The following is a 19,052-nucleotide window of genomic DNA, read 5'->3' on the forward strand; positions in this document are numbered from 1 at the left end:
AATACTTAAATCGGGCTTTCAAACCAATTATGTTATTACGGCTTGTTATAATGCGATTACAGAGCTTGATCTGGGTGATTGTCTCTTTAAGAAGCAGTGAGAGTGAGAGGAGGTGGTGCGGTTTCACACCCCGGGGTGGGAAACATGGGCGGGGCCAGAAACCGCTGAGTGACAACTGCTCAAGGGCTCTCCAACTTCGCGAGGCAGTGAGAACCCGCAACGACCAATGAGGTTAGGCTGTAACCCGGCCGTCAACTCTCACCAGCCAATCACAAGCGAGCCGGGGGAGGACCATTGAATTGCTGTTGTGTTTCCAACATGGGATTACCGAAAGGTCCCGTAGGAAAAAAAAAGGAAAAGTAACTGGGTAAGGGGGAAAAACTCATGGTGGTACTGAACACTCAGAAGGAGGAGGAGGGGGTACTCAATTTAGCTATTAATCGCATCGTCGAGATTTTGTGACCACAGACTGTACCTGATAAGCAGCTGGTGGAGAACACCGGGCGTGCGGGGGGTTTAAAGTTGGATGTATTCGACCGCCGCGGTATGGACGACATGCAACGTTCGGCTTGAGAGACCAGCGCTGGAGTTTTCACCACTGTTCCTGCGAGCCCGAAATTATTTCCTACATATTCAAATTTCTGGTTTCGTCTGGCAGTTTTCTTTTGCTTAGTGTTTACTTTTTTGTGCTACTCCGCTGATCAACTGTTACTTTGAGAGGTGTACAGGCGCAGTGTCCTTTAACGTCTGACTGTTGCATGTTTTCAGAGGTCGGCAAAAGCAATATCACTACTGACAAACTACATTTAGCCTTTTATGCACAAAGTTTGGAGAGTTCGCTGTAGCAGAGTTTCGCTGCTAGTCCGTGATTTACCTTTCATCATTTTTTTAGCCCGCCTCGGACGCTAGAGGAGAAAGTTGGAAGTGGGGGACTTGTGTCAGAGATGAATGTTTCTGGGACGGAAAACATTTGGCTGCCCCAAAGTTGTCCGTGCTAGCATCTTTAGTACAAGAGGACAATTAATGCGTTATAACGAGCTTTCGTTTTTTTTCGTAGCCACATTAAAGACACCAGGTTGTGGGCACCGGGAGAGAGCTCAGCAGCCGCGCTATTAAAACTGGATACAAAATGGCGGCCTTCCTGGGACGATTTGGATATCTGTCTCGGTGTATTTTTTATTTAATTTTGTCGGTCGAATTCTTTCAAAGTTACGGATTGAGTTCAGACACACCATGTGCCCAGAACTGTACCTGCAGTGGCGACTCAGTGGACTGTAGTAATCTGGAGCTGACGGCGACGCCTTTGGACCTTCCAGTTCGGACTGTTTCCTTGTAAGTAAAGCGCTTAGTTGCTCTAACCTATTTATTGACCAGCCCATAACGGGATAACAGTGTAAAAACGTGGACAGCAGCATAGAGTGTTAGGGCTTTATTTGCTTAAACACGCCGACAGCACGGCTTTGAAGCAGAGGACCCCTGTTGGTACGGGGCTTCTCCCCAGGAATCCCGTCAGAGAAGATTTTTGTGGTTCTGCTTAGAGTTGCATAGTTTTGCCTATGAACTAAAACAGAGGGGGGAGTGACGGGCAGCTGTCATAGAAGCTATGCCCGTGCCTCCTTTCTAACTGTATGTAAGCAAACAAAATTGCCCCCTTCCCCCGCGCGTTTTGTTTTCAGTTAGTTACCCCGTCAAAGTACCCCGGAGGCCCCCCGCGCCTCTAGAAAGTGACGGAACATTAAAACTTTGCGCAGGTAGACCCTGAACATCATGTTGTAACTCCACTTGAGCTTTTTTGTTTTTCATGCTGTTCGTAAATTAAAGTCGCATAATCTTTCACAACATTGTACCCCCCAAACAAATAAAAGCATCTGTGAGTTTGACACTTGGCCAGATGCTGTGTTGAAAGACTTTTTGTGTAGTTCGGGCATTCCCTGCTGATGTTTTTTTTTTCTTTTCTTTTTTTAATTTTTGCTTAAATAGTCAGACTTGGGGAGTTTTATTCAAAGTAAGTAGGTTAACAGGTGTTTTTGTTATCGCGAGAAGAGCCACGTGCGCAAACGTGTATTCCAAGTTGCCTGCACTTAAAAGGGTGTCAAAGGCTTTGCTTTGTGAATTATCGTTAACTTCAAGTCATTCTGTATTTTATAACGCACTTACTTTTAGAGATGTGATTGAATGTTCCAGGCTCTGGTTTATCTTCATGCTTAAAAAAAAAAGATTTATCTCTCTGTGCCTGGCACATGTGCCTTCGGTTGCATCTATCTGAAGGTGTATTCATGTTTCCAGTGTTAGAGTGAGCAAACAGTCCCTGCAGCCTGAGCAAACAAATAGACCCAAACATGTCATAACAGATTAACCGTCATTACTCAGTGAGACTTATGACAGGTATCATCCTGATTCCCCTTTCTGTCTCGCTAGATTCACTTCATAAATTCAATTTCTTGGGAAAGTCACCGGCTCCTGGAAGTAAAGCTGACAACAAATGAAACTCTGTCTGCCAGATCATTTAGGAAATGAGCTAATTTGGCACATTTTTATAAAACATCCCCCAATGTATGGGGAACTTAAGCACTTACCAGACTGAATTAGATAGTTTACTTACAGACAACACTGCTCTCTGTCCTCCCTGTTGACATGTTGTTTCTCACTGGAGTATATTGCACCCACTGTTTCCAGTGACTTTTACAAATCCTTAAACTTTTGAGATTTTTTAGTGTTTGTGTGTGTGTATATTCCCGGGAATTTAGATAAAGGCCTTAGGACTGTTCTGGCTCACAGGTTCCTGTTTGAGGCAGTTTTTCTTGCCCCATGTAGTCAGGAATGCAATGGCTTTAAAGTGTCTTCAGAAAACACGAATAACGGCACTTGTGCCTGAGTAGCCCCGTTGCCCTGAAGCACCTCTTAGCCATTCTCAAGTGCAGATGCTGTTTATCATGCATGCATGCAGACTCACAGTACTGCCCTGTCCTCTTGGACAATGATCATGTATTGTGGGACAAATGTCCCATCTGAAACAGCTGCACTGGACCTTTTGGTTTGTGTGAAGACAGGGTTCCCCGCGCAAGCCCTGTGTCGCTCCAAGTCGGCTTCTGTTATCTCGTCCAAACCTTATCAGGCAGAGATTTAAGGACCCGCAATCTTTGTTGTTTTCAAAGGGAATGGCTTTATGGCTTTGAATTATCTTTTAAAACACCTAGGTTGCATATTTCCACACCACTTGAGATAGTCACATTGTGCTGGCGGCTAACTCAAAGGGAACCAGCTCTTTGCCTCTGGGGTCCGTAAATGAGCCAGATTAGTGGATGATTACCGTAAACCTAAAGAGGCAAGTACGGACAATTTCACCTGTGGCCCAATGTGATCCCATCATAGTGAACCCTGTGCTAACTCTGTCCACTTATGTGAAAACAATTTATTTTATTTTATTTTAGGGTATGCAGCAGTTTGGAAGGTTATTTTTTATTTCTGTGCACTAGAGCTCGTGTGTGGTGCATGATGTGCACAGCTGAAAGGGAAACTTTGGTATTGTTGAAAAAGAAAAGATAGAGCAGGGGCTGTGGTACAGTGCAACAATAATAGTTTTAGCCTGTTAAAAGAGCTGAAAGAGTCAGTGTGCACAGTCCCTGGTTTCAAACAAAGTGTGCTTGTCTATCTCCACCTTCAGGCATCTTAGCCAAGTAATCAGTGTGGAATCAGTTCATTGTTATGATTTCCCCCTGGGGAGGGAGCGGCAGTGGTGGTGCAAGAAAAGGCAGCATTGGTGGTTGTCAATAAACACAAGGCACCCACACCAGTTTTCTTCTCTCACTCTAGTGCGCAGTGCAGAGGCTTCCCATAAAGGAAAAATCTCATCATCACCTGAGGTAAACGAGTAGAGGCTGTTAATCCACAACAACAAGCACCCTCCGTTAGTCAAACATACAGCGTGCATGCTACAGTCGGAAGCTTTTAACCCTTCAACCCTCTGCTCTGCTGTCTGTAAAATGAACATGGTTCAAGCAGCAAATAAATGAACATTTCCCACCCTTTTGTGTGGGTGAAGAACGATAGCGCTGTCATTTAGCTGCTGCAGTTATCCTCACACAGGCGCTTAAATTGGGATTACAGTAATGAACCATGGCTCTTATGACACAGCAGCGCACTCGAGGAAGCTGCTCTTGGAGAGAGTTATCATACCTTCACCAAGATGTTGGAGAATTTCAAAGCTTTTAGGCAGCAAATGATTGCAGCAACATTTTTCTTTTACACTTTGTGTTAATAGAACTGTATAATGTCAGGTTAAAGCCACAACCAAAGCAGCTCTTGCAGTTGTTCCCTGTGTTACAGAGTCAGGGAAAATGGATGAAGAGTGTAGTTTATTAGAATGGATCTGGAAAAGCCGATGAGCTTTTTGGCTAGTCAAGACAAGTGGCCAGTGGACCGGTGTTATACTGCAGTTCATCCATTACTAGCAGCCCCAAGTCCACAGAGTCCACATCCCTTGGTGGAGAGAAAACAGTAATGCTTTCCAGTTGTCAAAATAATCTCTCCTCAGGATCTTGTGAGAAAGTGGCCTTGATGGGAAACAAAAGATGTTAGCACATCCTGCCTGGGCCACGGAAAGAACAGAGACAAATAAGACTCAAACTTTTAAGGGAAAAATGGGTGATTGACCAGGTGTGGAAATGTACCCTTAAAAAGAAGCGTATTAGCTACTTTTTGCTATTTTAGATCATTGATTACTGTATCGCAGTAATATTGATCACTATTGATCACACTAGAATGCTTTATTGCTCCCCCCCCTTTAAGCACATGAGATTTATGAGTGAATGCCTAACAGCCTGGACATCCAGCCTCTTTGAAACCTCTGTGGTTATGAACTTCTTCGTTGCACTTGTCCTTTCCTGTTTTACGTCAGTGCTTGTAACATTTAACAAACTGTCCACCACTCTCAGATGTTTGCCTATTGTTTCTGATTGATGAATAGCCTAACAACATATAAAGCAAGTTTACTCTCACAAAGTCACATATTCCCTCTCAGGAGTGGTGTCTTATCTTATTTGCAGCCACAGTAATGTGTATTAAAAGCATTTTTGCCCACTGTGCCACTGGCATAATGGGATTTTGCAAGTAAATAAAAGCATGAGCATTACAGATTTTGGCTGCGATTGCCGTGCTGGGATAGAGATAAAGCAGATGCAGGGTGTCTGTTTGCCAGCGTCTCTCCGTCTTTTCTTTTTGCTATTTGTTGTTATGGAAAGTTCCATCTTTTCTACATATATATTTTTCACTTGAATACTGAGCCCTTGAATCACTCACCTGCTCTCAAATGACCCCCTGTGTAATGTGGCATTTTGCTAGTGGTTTCCAGTGTTTTTACATGTGCTGGCCAAACTCTCTGCTGCAAGTCATCCCCAAAGTGTAGCCTTCAACCTCACTTAAAGCCTTATTGGTAAATGCTACCCCCAACAGCTGGTTTTTGGCTTCTACCTCAGGAAATAGGTTTGTGTTGGTGGTTTCGGGATGGAGAGCCCAGATGGTCGATTGCAGACTGGTTACTGGGGGGGTGTAACTCTGGATCACCTGGCCTGTGGGAGTAGGAGTTCGTGGAGAGGGATGCACTAAGCGGAAGTGTCTTGTTAATGCCACAGTCTGCTTCTGCTTACTGAATCTCAGCTCCACTAGTTGGTGAAAGTCCTCTCAGTGGTCAGAAACCTCAACCACTGTCACACATGTTGTAACACACAGTGGAAACCCAAAGGAAATTGCATGTTACACAGCCGTTTGCTTGACTGCCACATATATGCAGAAATAACACTTTTATTTTCAGGTAGTGTTTTGCTTCATCTAAGCTATTAATAGACACACAAAATAGGTTTAACCACTAGTACTATGCTTGCCCTGGGTTTACTTTTTCCATCATGGCCATTTATACTGTCAGGGATTTTGGATTTTATGTTGGGACTGACTGATGTATAAACACCACAGTGCAGAAATGTTTCGTCTCTTGCTTAAACACATCAACATTTGAGCAGCTGGGGCAGAGATACAGCAACAGCACTCAGCAGGGCTGAGCCCTTTGTGGTTTCTAGGGCATTTCTCGCTACGCAGCCTTGTAATCTTGTGGTATTGGTGATTATACCAAGTTTGTTTATTGTCATAGTTTTGCTGGCCTTGCGACTTTCATGTCTGGTAGATATTTTGTAGACCTAACTTGTGTGTTTAGAAGGCTTTAGGATGATATTATCATTGGAGGTGATCTTTATCAGGCCCGCGTCACTTTTCCTCCCACATCAGGCCGTTAGATTTTCAGGTTAGTAGAAGTATTGGTGGTTCTTAGATGGAAGATTAAATAGAAGTCTTGTGTTTTTTTTAACCGGCTGAGATGATTCATGTAACGCATTAGCTGTGAACAAATTAGGAAGAAACGGCTAAAGCTTGATCCTCTACTCTAATAAGAGCAGATAAAGTCTGACATTAATATGGAGATATGGAATGAGCTCATAGCCTCACGCTGGCTCTAATGACAATCAAACAGCTGCTGCCACAACTCATTCGACAGGAATTCAGTCAGCAGAATAGATGGCTCTTTTGTGAAGACACTTTAGGGCGCCAAGTTTTTCTTTTTTCTCTTTTTTTTCCTCTTTTCCCTCTACCCTGAAGTCAGTATCTACAAAGTGGGCTTGATCAGTGAATCATCTGTGAATTCTGTACATCTGGTAAGAGTTTGGGAATCTGGAGAAGATGTTTGGGGGAGAAAAAAAAGTGTGACTTGGAAAGAGTGAGAGGTACTGCGCAAGTGAAGCAGCTTCACCCCAGAAAACAGACAGCCCTTCGAGACACAAGGGGAGATTGGAGTGCTAACTTGGGCCAGATTTTTTTTTGGCCTCTGTACTTTCTGATACTGTAGAAAACAGCATCAACTTAAATCCCAAAACAACCACAAATTCATGTGTAATCATTATTACCATGGGTAATTATTGTTCTGCTAATAAAATAAACATCACTGGGGAAGGAAATTAACGAATGAAAAACTGTCTGTCTTTTTCTTCACTTTGAAGTTAAGAGCATTAGGCCAGACTACTAGACAGGAGTACAATAATACAGTGTTTATGTTATTCTTCGAGATTAATTTGGGACACTCATTTCCCTGTACTCGGAATGATCTAGCATGGCGCCATTTGTAAAACATTACACTGTTATCACACTAGACAGCAGGAGCATGCTCCTGCATTAAACCCTTGGTTTGCCTGCTGTGCAGACGGCATCAACGGGTTTGTGCTTCTCATATGGAGTGCCCAGTCTCAGGTCTGTGGGCCCAGCCGTGGGTTCAAGCAGCGCCTCGGGCTGCTGCAGAAACTTTCCCCAACCTCGTCCTGGTTTGTTTGGAGTGCGCTGCTTCATCTCCTGCTATAACCCCAAAGCGGCAACACTCACAACGGGGCTGCACATGGCCCCAAGATGTGCCTGCATCGGAAAACTTCAGAGTCACGCTCCCAGTCAGTCTGATTTCAAAGACAGGAGCAGCCTCTTTGAGTTATGTGTGTGGGGGCAGTGAGTATCTGTAATGCAAATGGTAAAATATGCTGAGCCCATCAGCACTACATCTCTCTGATCTTGCACCTAAGTTCTCCTTGCCCCCCCTTCCAAGGATCTGGTATTTACTGTGTTTCTTTGCTCCGATTTTAACGAGTCAGATTTATCACTTTTATAGTAACGCTTGTCGGCCAGTTTATGCTTTTAACCTTGTCGAAACTGATAAGATACCGGCCCCACTTCTCATTCGCTGTATGACTTGTGTGTAAAATGGTGGCCGGGAGCTGGTGTTAGCTTTGTGTACACTCTCACTGCAGTTGCCGGGCTATAAACTGGCCTTTAATGACAGGAAGAGCAGCGTCGGTGTGTGTATGTGTGTTTGTGTGTCTGTGTGTCTGGCTCTCTGACACGCAGGTTATTATTTGACCAGTTTTACGATGCCATGAAGTCGACCACATTAAAGAGCTTTTGTCTCACAACTGGGCTACAGAAGGCTCATCCCTGACATCACTTCACACTTTGAGCGAGCAAAGTTCACACTGCATTTATCTACGATAGAAATGGGAAAAGATAATGATGATGTATCTCTGTATGTCTAAGTCCCTGCACTTTTCCTCCCTCCTCACATCTCCTCTCCCACACACAGGCTATGCGCTGACTTACAAGTGTAGTGTCATACGCTATGACATCACTCCACTACTCACAGGCTTCCTCTACTCCCACAGTACCCATAACGAAGCAATTTTTTTAAAGCTTTTTAATGAGTTTTATGTGTCACATCGGCTACACAGTCCAGAAGTGATGGTCTTCTGCAGGCGCTAGGCTCCATTTTTCTTTCTAAGACACCTGCTCTATGAAGCAGGCCTTTCATGAGTTTATCATGCTTGCTTTTGAAGAGTTCCTTCCCAGGTATACTCGGATTGAGTCAAAACTTCCAACTAGTTGTTAAGGCGACCAGCTTAGGATGTTGTCAATTGAAGTATGTCTGTTGCTGTTTCATAAAGAACCTTTGATATGTTCCATCTTTAAGTGTTTTAGGGTACTGGGCCAAGTTGACTTGGTGGGGTTGTTGTGAGCAAAAACTAAAATTTTTAGGTGCAATGCACTAGAGACGGCAGAGTGAAAGTACATCCGAGTAACTAAAGAGGCAGCAGATTGTATTGTTCAGTTATTTATTTGGAGGATAAAATAATCTTTAATAATTGAAAAAGCTGTTCCTCCACATAAACTCGCCCACGCACACCAAAGGACTCAAAATCTGAGGGAAAACATTGGTAGACTGTGTGATGAATGTTAATTGTGCCCCTTTTTGATTATCCAAAATGCTTTACTGGCATCAGCACATTAATCAGAACAGATTGAAGTCATTGTGAAAATTAGCATTTGATTCAACGTTTAGATTTTCCCACACTTTTTTTGGCTAAGTACCTGGCTGAGAGTGCTTTTGAGTGTGATCCTGCTGACTAATGTCAAACAGTCCTGCCCATTATGAAGTAGTTGTACCACACAATGGAATGCAGTGTTTGAACCACTCTCAATTTTTTTTTAAGGTAAATTGCAGTAGTGTTTGCCATGTTTAATAAAACACAGCTACACTTCGTTTTCCAGCTGGTTGAACTATACAGCATAAACTTGCAGAGGTTTATGGAACGCTAAACCCAGTTTAGCATTTGAGAGGATATTTGGATAGTTCTTTTTTTTTTCTTCTTCTTCTGAGCATGTTTGTTTCTGTTAGTGTTGGCGTCTGCATCTCTCCACTCGCGGAGCAGTCGAAAACTCAAAGACTTGTATTTTTCTTACCCGATGCAGCAAATTCTTTCAGAAACTGCATGAGTGCAAGGTCACTTTCTGGAAAGCATTAACAATGCTTAAAGCTGGAGTCACATTCCCTCCTTCTTTCCTGCCATATGAGGGAGTGTGTGTGTGTGTGTGTGTGTGTGTGTGTGTGGTGGCGATGGGGGTTGGAGGGGGAGAGAACCCAGCCCTTATCATCACCATCGCCTCCTTTACAGTAGGTGTTAAAATACTGTGAAACTTATCTCATCTGATAGGCAAGAAAACAGATTTGTCTCAATGAAGTGGGAAGGAAAAGACGGAGTTGTGTAAATACCATAGGTGACTGAGAAAAAAAGGCACAGGCGTGCTTGCATATACACACATAAAAGGCCAGTTCTGTTTGCTGCTGTGGCCTTTGGCACCAACCCGACAGGTTTACCCCCCAACCTCGACTTTGTTCCTTCATCCCGCTTTATCCTTCTCCTTATTTTAAACCTTGAGTATCATATCTGCAGTCAATTTTCTCTGCTTAATTCAATATTAAATATGAAAGTTAGAAATTCACAAAGCTCCATGATTGTGGCGTTTTTGGATAAATCTTTTACTTGCTTGTTATGCAGCATGGACTGCTGAAATTTCTTCTGCTATTTTGTGCCAAATGCAAGTCAAGTCAAGTTTATTTATAAAGCACATTTAAAAACAACCGAGGCTGACCAAAGTGCTGTACAATAAAATACAAATATAAAATACAATAAAACACAAGTACATAAAACACCTCACTGATAAAACAATAAATTAAAACAATAAGTTAAACCTTGCTAAAAGCCAATGAGAAGAGGTGAGTTTTAAGAGCAGTTTTAAAAGTTCCTAGGCTTGAGGAGAATCTGATGTGAGGAGGTAAACTGTTCCACAGTCTGGGTGCAGCCACAGCAAAAGCCCTCTCTCCCCTAGTCTTTAGTCTGTACCTGGGAACATCTAAAAACATCAGGTCTGCTGACCTCAAAGATCTCCTGGGGCGGTAAATGCTAAGAAGCTCTGCCAGGTAAGGAGGTGCAGTACCGTTAAGAACCTTAAAAACCAACAGTAAAATTTTAAAATCAATCCTAAAAGCAACTGGGAGCCAGTGGAGAGAGCAGAGGACCAGAGTGATGTGGTCTCTCTTTTTGGAACCGGTCAGCATGCGAGCAGCAGCGTTCTGCACCAGTTGGAGGCGATGCAGACAGGAACGATCTAAACCAGCATAAAGGGAGTTACAGTAGTCCAGCCGTGAAGTAATAAAAGCATGGACCACCCTTTCTAGATCGTTCCTGCACAGGTAGGACTTGACTTTAGCTAAAATCCGTAGATGATAAAAAAGATCCCTTGACTACGGAGCTGATTTGTTTATCAAATTTAAAAGCACTGTCAAAAGTAACACCGAGGCTCTTAATGGAGGAAGTACATTCGGAAGTTAGGGGTCCCATAAAATCAAAGGAAAGGTTGGGGTCTTTAGGAAGCCCAAACACAATGACTTCAGTTTTACTTTCATTTAGATGTAGAAAGTTAAGAGCCATCCAAGTCTTAATGTCAGACAAACAGGAGAATAACGGCTGCAGAGAGTCCTTACAGTCTAACCTCAGAGGGAGGTAGCTCTGAATATCATCAGCAAAGGTGTGGAAGGACACATTATGTTTGCGCAGCACATCGCCCAGAGGGAGCAAATGCAGGTTGATTAGAAACTACTGATAGCTTGTCCAGATGACGGCACTGCCTCTCATGCTGTCGGTGTTGGGTGTATCTTTGGCTCATTATACCTGCCTCTAGGCAAAGGCGATCAATGGGGACTCTGTGTGTGTGTGTTGTTTTTTTGGCTTCGTCATAACAAGGTAATTTCCTCCTGTTGCAGGGAACAATAATTTAGCGATCTAGGCCTGAATGGGAGGTGCCCCAGTAAATGATCATGACATAGACATGCATACACACCTCTCTGTCAGCCCCGAGGGCAGACAGACGCTCTGCTATTATCTCGTCTCACACACACACTTTGAGAGAAAGAAATGGGGAAAAAGACTGTCATTATCTGCAATTGAGCACAGAAGACAAGAAAGGGAAATCTGTCAAGTGAGATGGCTATTGAGACTGATGGGCATAAATTGTTTAAGAGAAAGTGTTGTGAGCATGAAGTATGAAAATGGCAGGTTTTTTGTGTTTGTTTAGCTTCAAATTTATCTTTTAAAAAAATATATGTCGCTGTCCAGTCTGTGGGCTTTTAAGGCCACTGTGGGACAAGAGCAGAATGAGGAATGCGTTACATCAGGTAAAAGTGTCCCCAGACTCTGGGAACAAGTAGCCATCTCTCGGCAGGCCTGTGAAACATTCCTGGGCCGTCTCTCACGTCTGGACAGAGGGATGGAGGGGCGGGAGGCAGGCGGCTCGGAGCTGTGGGCTCCCTTTGTCTCGCCTAGCCTAGCCCCACCACGCAAATACAAACAGCGCTCTCACTGCGGCCTGCTCTGCCAACAGGCAGGCAACATGCCAGCTAGGCAGGAGGCAAGTGTGTGACACAGATAGCACTTGTCTACGCGAGATAAACTCGATTCATACGGCGTGGGAATCTCGGTGAAAAAGCAAAGGTGTGTTAGCTGTGTTTTTTTTTACCTGCACTCTTAACCGCAGTAAGGCTGTATCACTGGACAAATCGCTCACTAATAAGCTTCTGTACAAGTCAAGTGCCAGCTATTAAATACACCGTTAGCTGAAAGTGCAAATTGACTGCTGCAGATGAATGGCCTGTGGGTAATGTTTGGAAAGTGAGCCAGGAGAGAGACGCTCTGTATCGATGGTATCGATTCGGGCCCTCCTTGAAGGCTGGCGTAAATTTATGTACTGCAGTGTTTTCAGGCATACTTAATGCAGACAGATGAGGATGTTTGTCAAATGGGAAACATAATTGCTGCTATTGATCAGGATCCTTATTTAAAGTGCTGAAAAATGCCAAGGACAAAAGCAATAAAAGATGTGAAACACCATTGCCCTGCAGGTATTTCAAATAATTGTTGTTTCCTGTCTTGTAATGAGCAACTTTTTGTTTGTTTTCAGAAATCTTGGCTACAACAAACTGACTTCCATCAGTCCTGAAGCCTTTGCCAACCTTCCCAACTTGAGAGAGCTGTAAGTAGTCACCCGCAGAGCACTCATGGTTTCTGCTGACAGTCTCCTTAAAATCTCCTAAACCCTTTTCAGTAAATGTGTTTGCCCCTGTTGGATTGTCACCTGAAGTGTCACCTGTTTTTTTTAAAAAAAAAAAAAAAAATCAGTTACTTCATTCTGGCTAACTCCCATCATTGCCGCGCCGCTTCCGAGCAGCATTCTCATATGTGTTCCCTTGAACTAAGTCCAATTGAGAATTAAGTGGTGGTTTTCTATATTAAGCCCTTTCCCCCACCACCTGATACTGTGGCCAACACTGGCCTTGTAAATATTTTATATGGTGAGGAGAGGGCTTGGTTTTGTGTCACTCAGCGCCAGTACACAAGGCACACACACACAGATACAGGAACGTACTGGTGATACACACACTGGTGACATCTTTGGCAGGCCAGCGGGCCAGTCATACGCTCCCGGACATCTGTTTTACTCCCATGTTATTTTCAGTTTTTAAAAGGATGACTTGCCACTTGCTGTGCAGCAGACGTGAAAAGTCCTATATGTTGATTTATACGTGCTTTGACTGAAATGAGTTATAACAACCATATCTAAATATGTGTAGATATCTGTGCACACACATATATCTATTTATCTATCTGTCTGTGTGTCTGTGTGTCTGTCTGTCTGTCTGTCTGTCTGTCTGTCTGTATATAGTCAATTTTCAAGGGTGCTCCTTTATCAGCGGTTTGCTTCTCTAACCCTCTTCTCTCTGTGTTTGTAACTTTCAGTCGGCTAGACCACAATGAGCTGACCTCCATACCAGATTTAGGACAGGCTGCATCCAAGATTGTGTCCCTCTACCTGTGAGTATTACTACACTTACTGATTAACATGGCACCAGAAGATCTGTATCCAAAAGAGAGACCTTTCCCTTGTAGCCTATGTGTGAGGTGCCCCTGTGTGTTCACAGCTGCAACACACACACATGCCCAGACTCAAAAACAGTGACAACAACAAAGAGAGTTAAACGTTAGAGAGTGCGGTCACACTCACGTCTGAAAGGGCACAGCAAATATTGCTCTTTTAGTAATTTTAACAGATTGATGAAGCCAGCCATGCCTATGTATCCCATGTCTGCAGAGGGCTTCTGTTACTGTATTCTTAGGTCAGTTGCTTCACTGGCGTGCTTTTAAATAGTCTGTTGACATATGTTGAGAAAGAATAGGCCTTTGCATCTCATAAGTAATGTTGAATTCATGTGAAGGTAGCCACAAATGTGACTCGACTGCATTTAAATTAGCTGGTGTCAGTACAAATTTCTGTCTTCACGGATTAGCATGTGGTGGAGTGAGCGACCAGTCCTTTTACCTTTCTATGTGGGCTTGTCTGCAGTGAGTGGTGCTGGCTGTTTGGAGTGTCAGCTCGTATATAGTTCTAAGTCGTTGCTCCCAGTTGTGAAATTGTGGTGGGGGGGGGGGGGCTGCGCTGGCATCTTGCTGCATATTTACAGCCGCATTTGGAAAGGGCGTGGGTGCGCTTGTGTTTGTCACAAACGTGGGCTCAGCGGTGTCTTTTTTTTTTTTTTTTTTTTTCGCAATGGAAGGAAATTGATGAAGTGGGGGTAATTCGGTAACTTTATTCATGCTGCTAAAAGATGGCGAAAGCAGTGATGAGGCAAGCCCACAGAAATATGTGATCTTTTTATTTTTAATGTTGTTCATAATAAGATAAAGTTAATGCAATGCAAAGTAACTGAAGGAAATAAAGAGTTCTGACACCTTGTTTTCTCAGGATGTTACCTAAAGCAACTCGTAATGCAAGAGACAAAGGTTTTTACAAAACAGGTGTAAACTTCAACAAAGGTAGTGATTAGTCACATGGCCACAAAGTGCAACAGTTTCCCTGAACGTTTGTTAACAAATAGAAATAATCAATATTCTGAGGATGTTTCTCCTCGTGAGTGCTGAGCAGCGGTGGCCTCTCTGCACATGCTCCACACATGTGCAGAGCATGTGACGAATGCAGCGCCTAGCCCCTCAGCTCAGGGTACGGGGGCGGGGCTTGCCAAAAGGGGTTCGATAACAGCAAGGAAAAATATGCCATTATTGTCCTAAATTGCTTGTGTTTTAGTGAATTAAAAAATTATATATATGTATACAATAACAGTAATGGAACCAACAAAACGAGCTGAACTACGTAATTCACTGTGCAAATATAAATGTAGCTGCAGTGCACTGCTTCCTGACACCTCCGACTGGGGTCAACAAGGCAAATAAATGTGGGTAGTGATGCTGGCCTGTGAATGGATATGGCAGCGTTGTGGTTATTGCGGTATCCACAAACATTCTCACAACTCGCTCAGCCTGAAACGAGCAAGTTAATCGGCCATCGTCGAGAGCTAACCATTAGCTTCACTCTGTATTTTCTTTCACACTTTGCTGGCATCCAGGCGGGCTGCATGGTAATAAAGTACACAGCTGCTGGTTCCTATTACATTGGTCATCGACATATCAGATTCAGCGGGGATCTTTGTGGGAGTCACACGTCCGCCTCTCCCTGTGTGTCATCTGCCTGCTTCTCAGAATTTATCGTGATGCACTGATGTGGTCAGAATATTACTGTAAGCTGTGGACAGTTGGTAAGGGAAGCATCTGTGGTTTGATTATTCAACTCTAACAGATGTCTGTTGACGTGTATCAGAAGTTTGACCTTCTGTTATTGTGTGTCATGGTTTGTTTGTTTGTTTGGGGTTTTTTTTTGGTCTGTATCTTTAAGTTTTAGCACAGTCTCATGTTCACTCTGCCTCTGATATAAAACAGACTGGAGCAAGTTCACCTTTACTTGCACAAACTGTGTCCAGTTGCAGGCCCTGCAAATGATTGGGGTGTCTTTTTTTGGGTCTGACTTGCAGCCTGTTGCTAGGGGAAAGGCCAGTAGTGCTGATGGGAGTGGAGGCTGGTGGGAGGGTCAGATTTTTACTAAGCCACGCAGCTGAAGTGAAGGCCCACCGAAGCACTTGCAGCTGCAGCTGTCAGTCACATAGCTTACAGTAAAATGGGTGAGGGTAGGCAGGGGAGGAAGGATGAGAAATCAGTGAGGGAGTAATAGATCGTAGTATCAGAGCAGGATGACACCATCATATGTCGAAAGAGGAATGGTTAAAGGAGAAGTAGTGGATGAGGCAGCAGGAAGGGTGCAGAAAAGAAAGGGAAAAAGGAAGTGAGAAGTGATCTTGGGTTCAGTGTCATTCCCAAAAGTAAATCCAATGTGCTTTAACACACCAACCACTAAGTCCTCTGCAGTGTGTGTGTGTGTGTGTGTGTTCGCGCGCATGCACCTTGGCAGACGCAGCAGCTCGGGCTGCTGGGCGGTGTTCCCGTGCTGTTGGTTGGAGATCGTCCGGAATGTAGTCTGACTAGAAGTTTGTGTGAGACAGTGGCTTGCATAAACATACAAACACCCAGGGAAGCAAATGGACAGAGAATCTGTCTTCAGCCGCTCATCAAACAGTAAACTCTCCAAAAGCCCAAGAGCATTTTATATGTGGTTGCTACTGACTGACAGGCTGACTCCCTCCGAGTCTTCTAGTCTATCGAATGACTTGTTGCAGACAAGGTATGCAGTCATGAATAAAAGGATCTATCCAGAAGGTGTCTTGACACAGAACCTGAAATAAATGGTGAGCTCCTAGTAGGGCTGGGCGATATATCTTTTTTTTAAAAAAATATCTATATATTTTCATACGAGATATAAGATGTGACAATATCGTTTATATCGATATAGTATATGTTACGTTATAATTATACTTGTGGAGCCGCAGGTTTGCCTCTCTTTCGTCCACTTTTGTCTCTACGCAACGTTACTCGGCCTCGCCTCTCCTTCACTGAACACAACTTCCCTCCCCCATAGCTTCACCTGCAGGCAACGACAAGATGAACACGGCAAATCTCCATTAACGAGTTACCGCGGATCGCCCCGTGCGTGGGGCTGGACGGCGTCAACGTGTTAGCGAGCTAACCGCGCTAACGACCTAAAATCCTTTCATTTTCTCAAAAATTGATAGTGCGCCTTATGTATGAATTCTGGTTGTGCTTGATGACCGCGAACCGATTTTATGTGGTACACGGCGCTCAGCAATCTGTCAAAAAATGTTTTAGTACGACTTTGGTAAGCTATGGAGCTGCACCGCTTGATGGATTGTCGGAGCATTACGGCTACCGTAGTCTGGAGCCTCGCTGAGTGCACGTACTGTGCTTCAACGTAATATTACCGTATTGTGTGTGTATAAGGGCCATAAATGGCACCTGTTAAGAGACATGGTTACAAAGGCTATGTCCACACGTACCCGGGTATTTTTGAAAACGGAGATTTTTCTATGCGTTTGCACCTTTCGTCCACATGTAAACAGCGTTTTGGGTCACTGAAAACCGAGATTTTTAAAAACGCCTGCCAGGGTGGATATTTTCGAAACTCAGTTTTTGCATTTACATGCGGACGAGGAAAACGGAGAAAACGCAGCGTCAAAGGTGTGCGCCTTTTTTGATGTCACACTGTGCGCCATGTTATTGTTTCGGTGAAATGAATTTCTACAATGGGGGAGACTGTTACTGTTAATTTTACTCTCTACAGTGTTTAAATGCTTACACATACACACACAGTTACTGTCCCTCCACACATAGGACTCGGTTCTGCTTCAATGCGCCATCTTTGGTTACTATCTCCCACCAAGGCTTCTAGACTTCTGATTGGCCAACATTTCTACACGGTTAGGAATATATCGCCACCTGTTGCTTTGGCATGTTCCTAGCAGCGTTTTCCTTCATTTTTGCGTTTACGTGTGGACGGGATTATTTTTTAAAACAAAAACGGAAAATCTCCGTTTTCAAAAATACCCGTGTACGTGTGGACGTAGCCAAAGAGGATTTCAAACTCAAGGCTGTCAGTCACGCAGTAGAACTTGGGAATAGAGCAGCTGTGAAATCTGTCTGTCTTTATTATTATGCTCATCGTCTTTTAGTTTACATTTTGACTGCACAATTGTGAGCTTTTTGTTATGCACAAAAACAACATTGCTTTCTTTTATTTATGGAGAATTATTATTTAATAAAAGCTGATAATTTATTTTTGAGTAATTTCTTCATGTACATCTACGCTGTATGTTAATAAGTGCCTGTGTGACATCTGGGACACAGCTTTGACTAAGAACTCTCTTTTTGTTCTTACCTTATGGCTTTAAAAAAAATATCGAGATATATGTCGTATATCGCCATCCAGCTAAAAAATATCGAGATATGAATTTTGGGTCATATCGCCCAGCCCTAGCTCCTAGGATTTTTGGCATTATAAATTTCTGCCAAATGAAGAGCAATAATTGCAAAAATGAACACTTGTGGGGTTTTTTTTTTTGTACATTCATTATTCACCTTCACTGGAAGGTGAAGAACGAAACTGCTGACTGATTCATGTGGGTGTGCAATATACAAAATGAAAAACAAGTACATCAGCCTGGCTTCTACGGAAATAATAGGAATGCTAAAAAGAGACGAGTGGGCAGGTGAGTTGCTTTTGTTCTCAATGTTTTGTTTGATTGAGAAATGACTCAGACTCAAATTTTTGGCCTTTTTTGTGCCTCTTGTAGCACTCTCCCTTTGGTGCTTTCATCCTTTTCGTACATGTCTGCGAGCTCTGTTTTTTGCTGCACTTTTTGATCGGGTACAGACAAGCATGGCGGGGTGGTCGAAACTTGTGGTTACTTTCAATTTGATTAGATGTCCATCAATCATCACATAAAAGACATGAATTACTATTAAGTCATCTGAGCATGTCAAACTTTCTGTTAAATCATCCAAAGGCCATATGCCAGGCACCCACAGTTCCACAATACAGTTGGCGAGCCTGCTGATGTCCTGCAGGCTCCCAGAAAGCCACAGCAGGATGACAAGCAAAACAGAAGCAAGTAAATGTTTTAAAATCAGAGTGTCAAAGCGACAGCAGAGCAGCACAAACTTTCCTATTGTGCTCATCGCCTGCTTCAGAGGGGCTCTTTAACACAGCTTGGGATAGAATATGTATGGCCCACTGGATGATCTGATTTTCAAATAATTCTCCCTTTGTCCTGACAGTGGACTTCAAATGGAAAGAGACGGGCCAAACAATCGACTTCAGAGATGGCACTGGAAACAGGAGAATGGGCACGCTAGTGTATCCCCCCCAACAAATGCACTTTCCATACATCAAAAGACGTGTCAAAATGAGCCGGGCTCATGATAATCAGATGGTCGATGGGGCAGGGTAATGAAATTTGGAATTAAGTGGAATCAAAGCGAATAAGGAACTCCCGGACATCAAAGGGAGCACGGGTGAACCGAGCTCCTCTTTATCAGAAATGTCACTAGCCGTATGATAATCAGTTTTCATGATCACTACTATTGTATGTGCAGACTTCAAACACGATGAGCGCCGAGGCTTTATCCGTCTCTCACACGGTGCAGCTGGGCTCTGGCTGTGGGAGGGGAAAGTTTGATTGGAGCGGTGGAGGAAGAACTGGGGGGGGGGGGGGTTCAGCCTCTCCCACCAGTTTGAGACTGATCTGTTTTTCCACAGCGAAGGTCACCAGCTGTTGACCTCGCCTCACC

At 43.6% G+C, this 19,052-nt stretch overlaps 1 protein-coding gene across 2 annotated transcripts in view; it reads left to right on the forward strand.

Moving 5' to 3' along the window:
- Positions 1-373: 373 nt before the first annotated feature.
- Positions 374-19,052, forward strand: part of lrig1 (leucine-rich repeats and immunoglobulin-like domains 1) — a 36,572-nt gene continuing 17,893 nt past the window's right edge. For both annotated transcript variants that reach the window (XM_040002880.1, XM_040002881.1), the window contains exons 1-3: positions 374-1,332; positions 12,370-12,441; positions 13,206-13,280. In XM_040002880.1, the coding sequence (XP_039858814.1) occupies positions 1,130-1,332; positions 12,370-12,441; positions 13,206-13,280 (350 nt within the window). In that variant the 5' untranslated portion in view covers positions 374-1,129. The remainder of the gene's footprint in view (positions 1,333-12,369; positions 12,442-13,205; positions 13,281-19,052) is intronic.

Source organism: Simochromis diagramma, unplaced genomic scaffold (assembly GCF_900408965.1).
Source record: "Simochromis diagramma unplaced genomic scaffold, fSimDia1.1 OVJJ01000646.1, whole genome shotgun sequence".
Taxonomy (NCBI): domain Eukaryota; kingdom Metazoa; phylum Chordata; class Actinopteri; order Cichliformes; family Cichlidae; genus Simochromis; species Simochromis diagramma.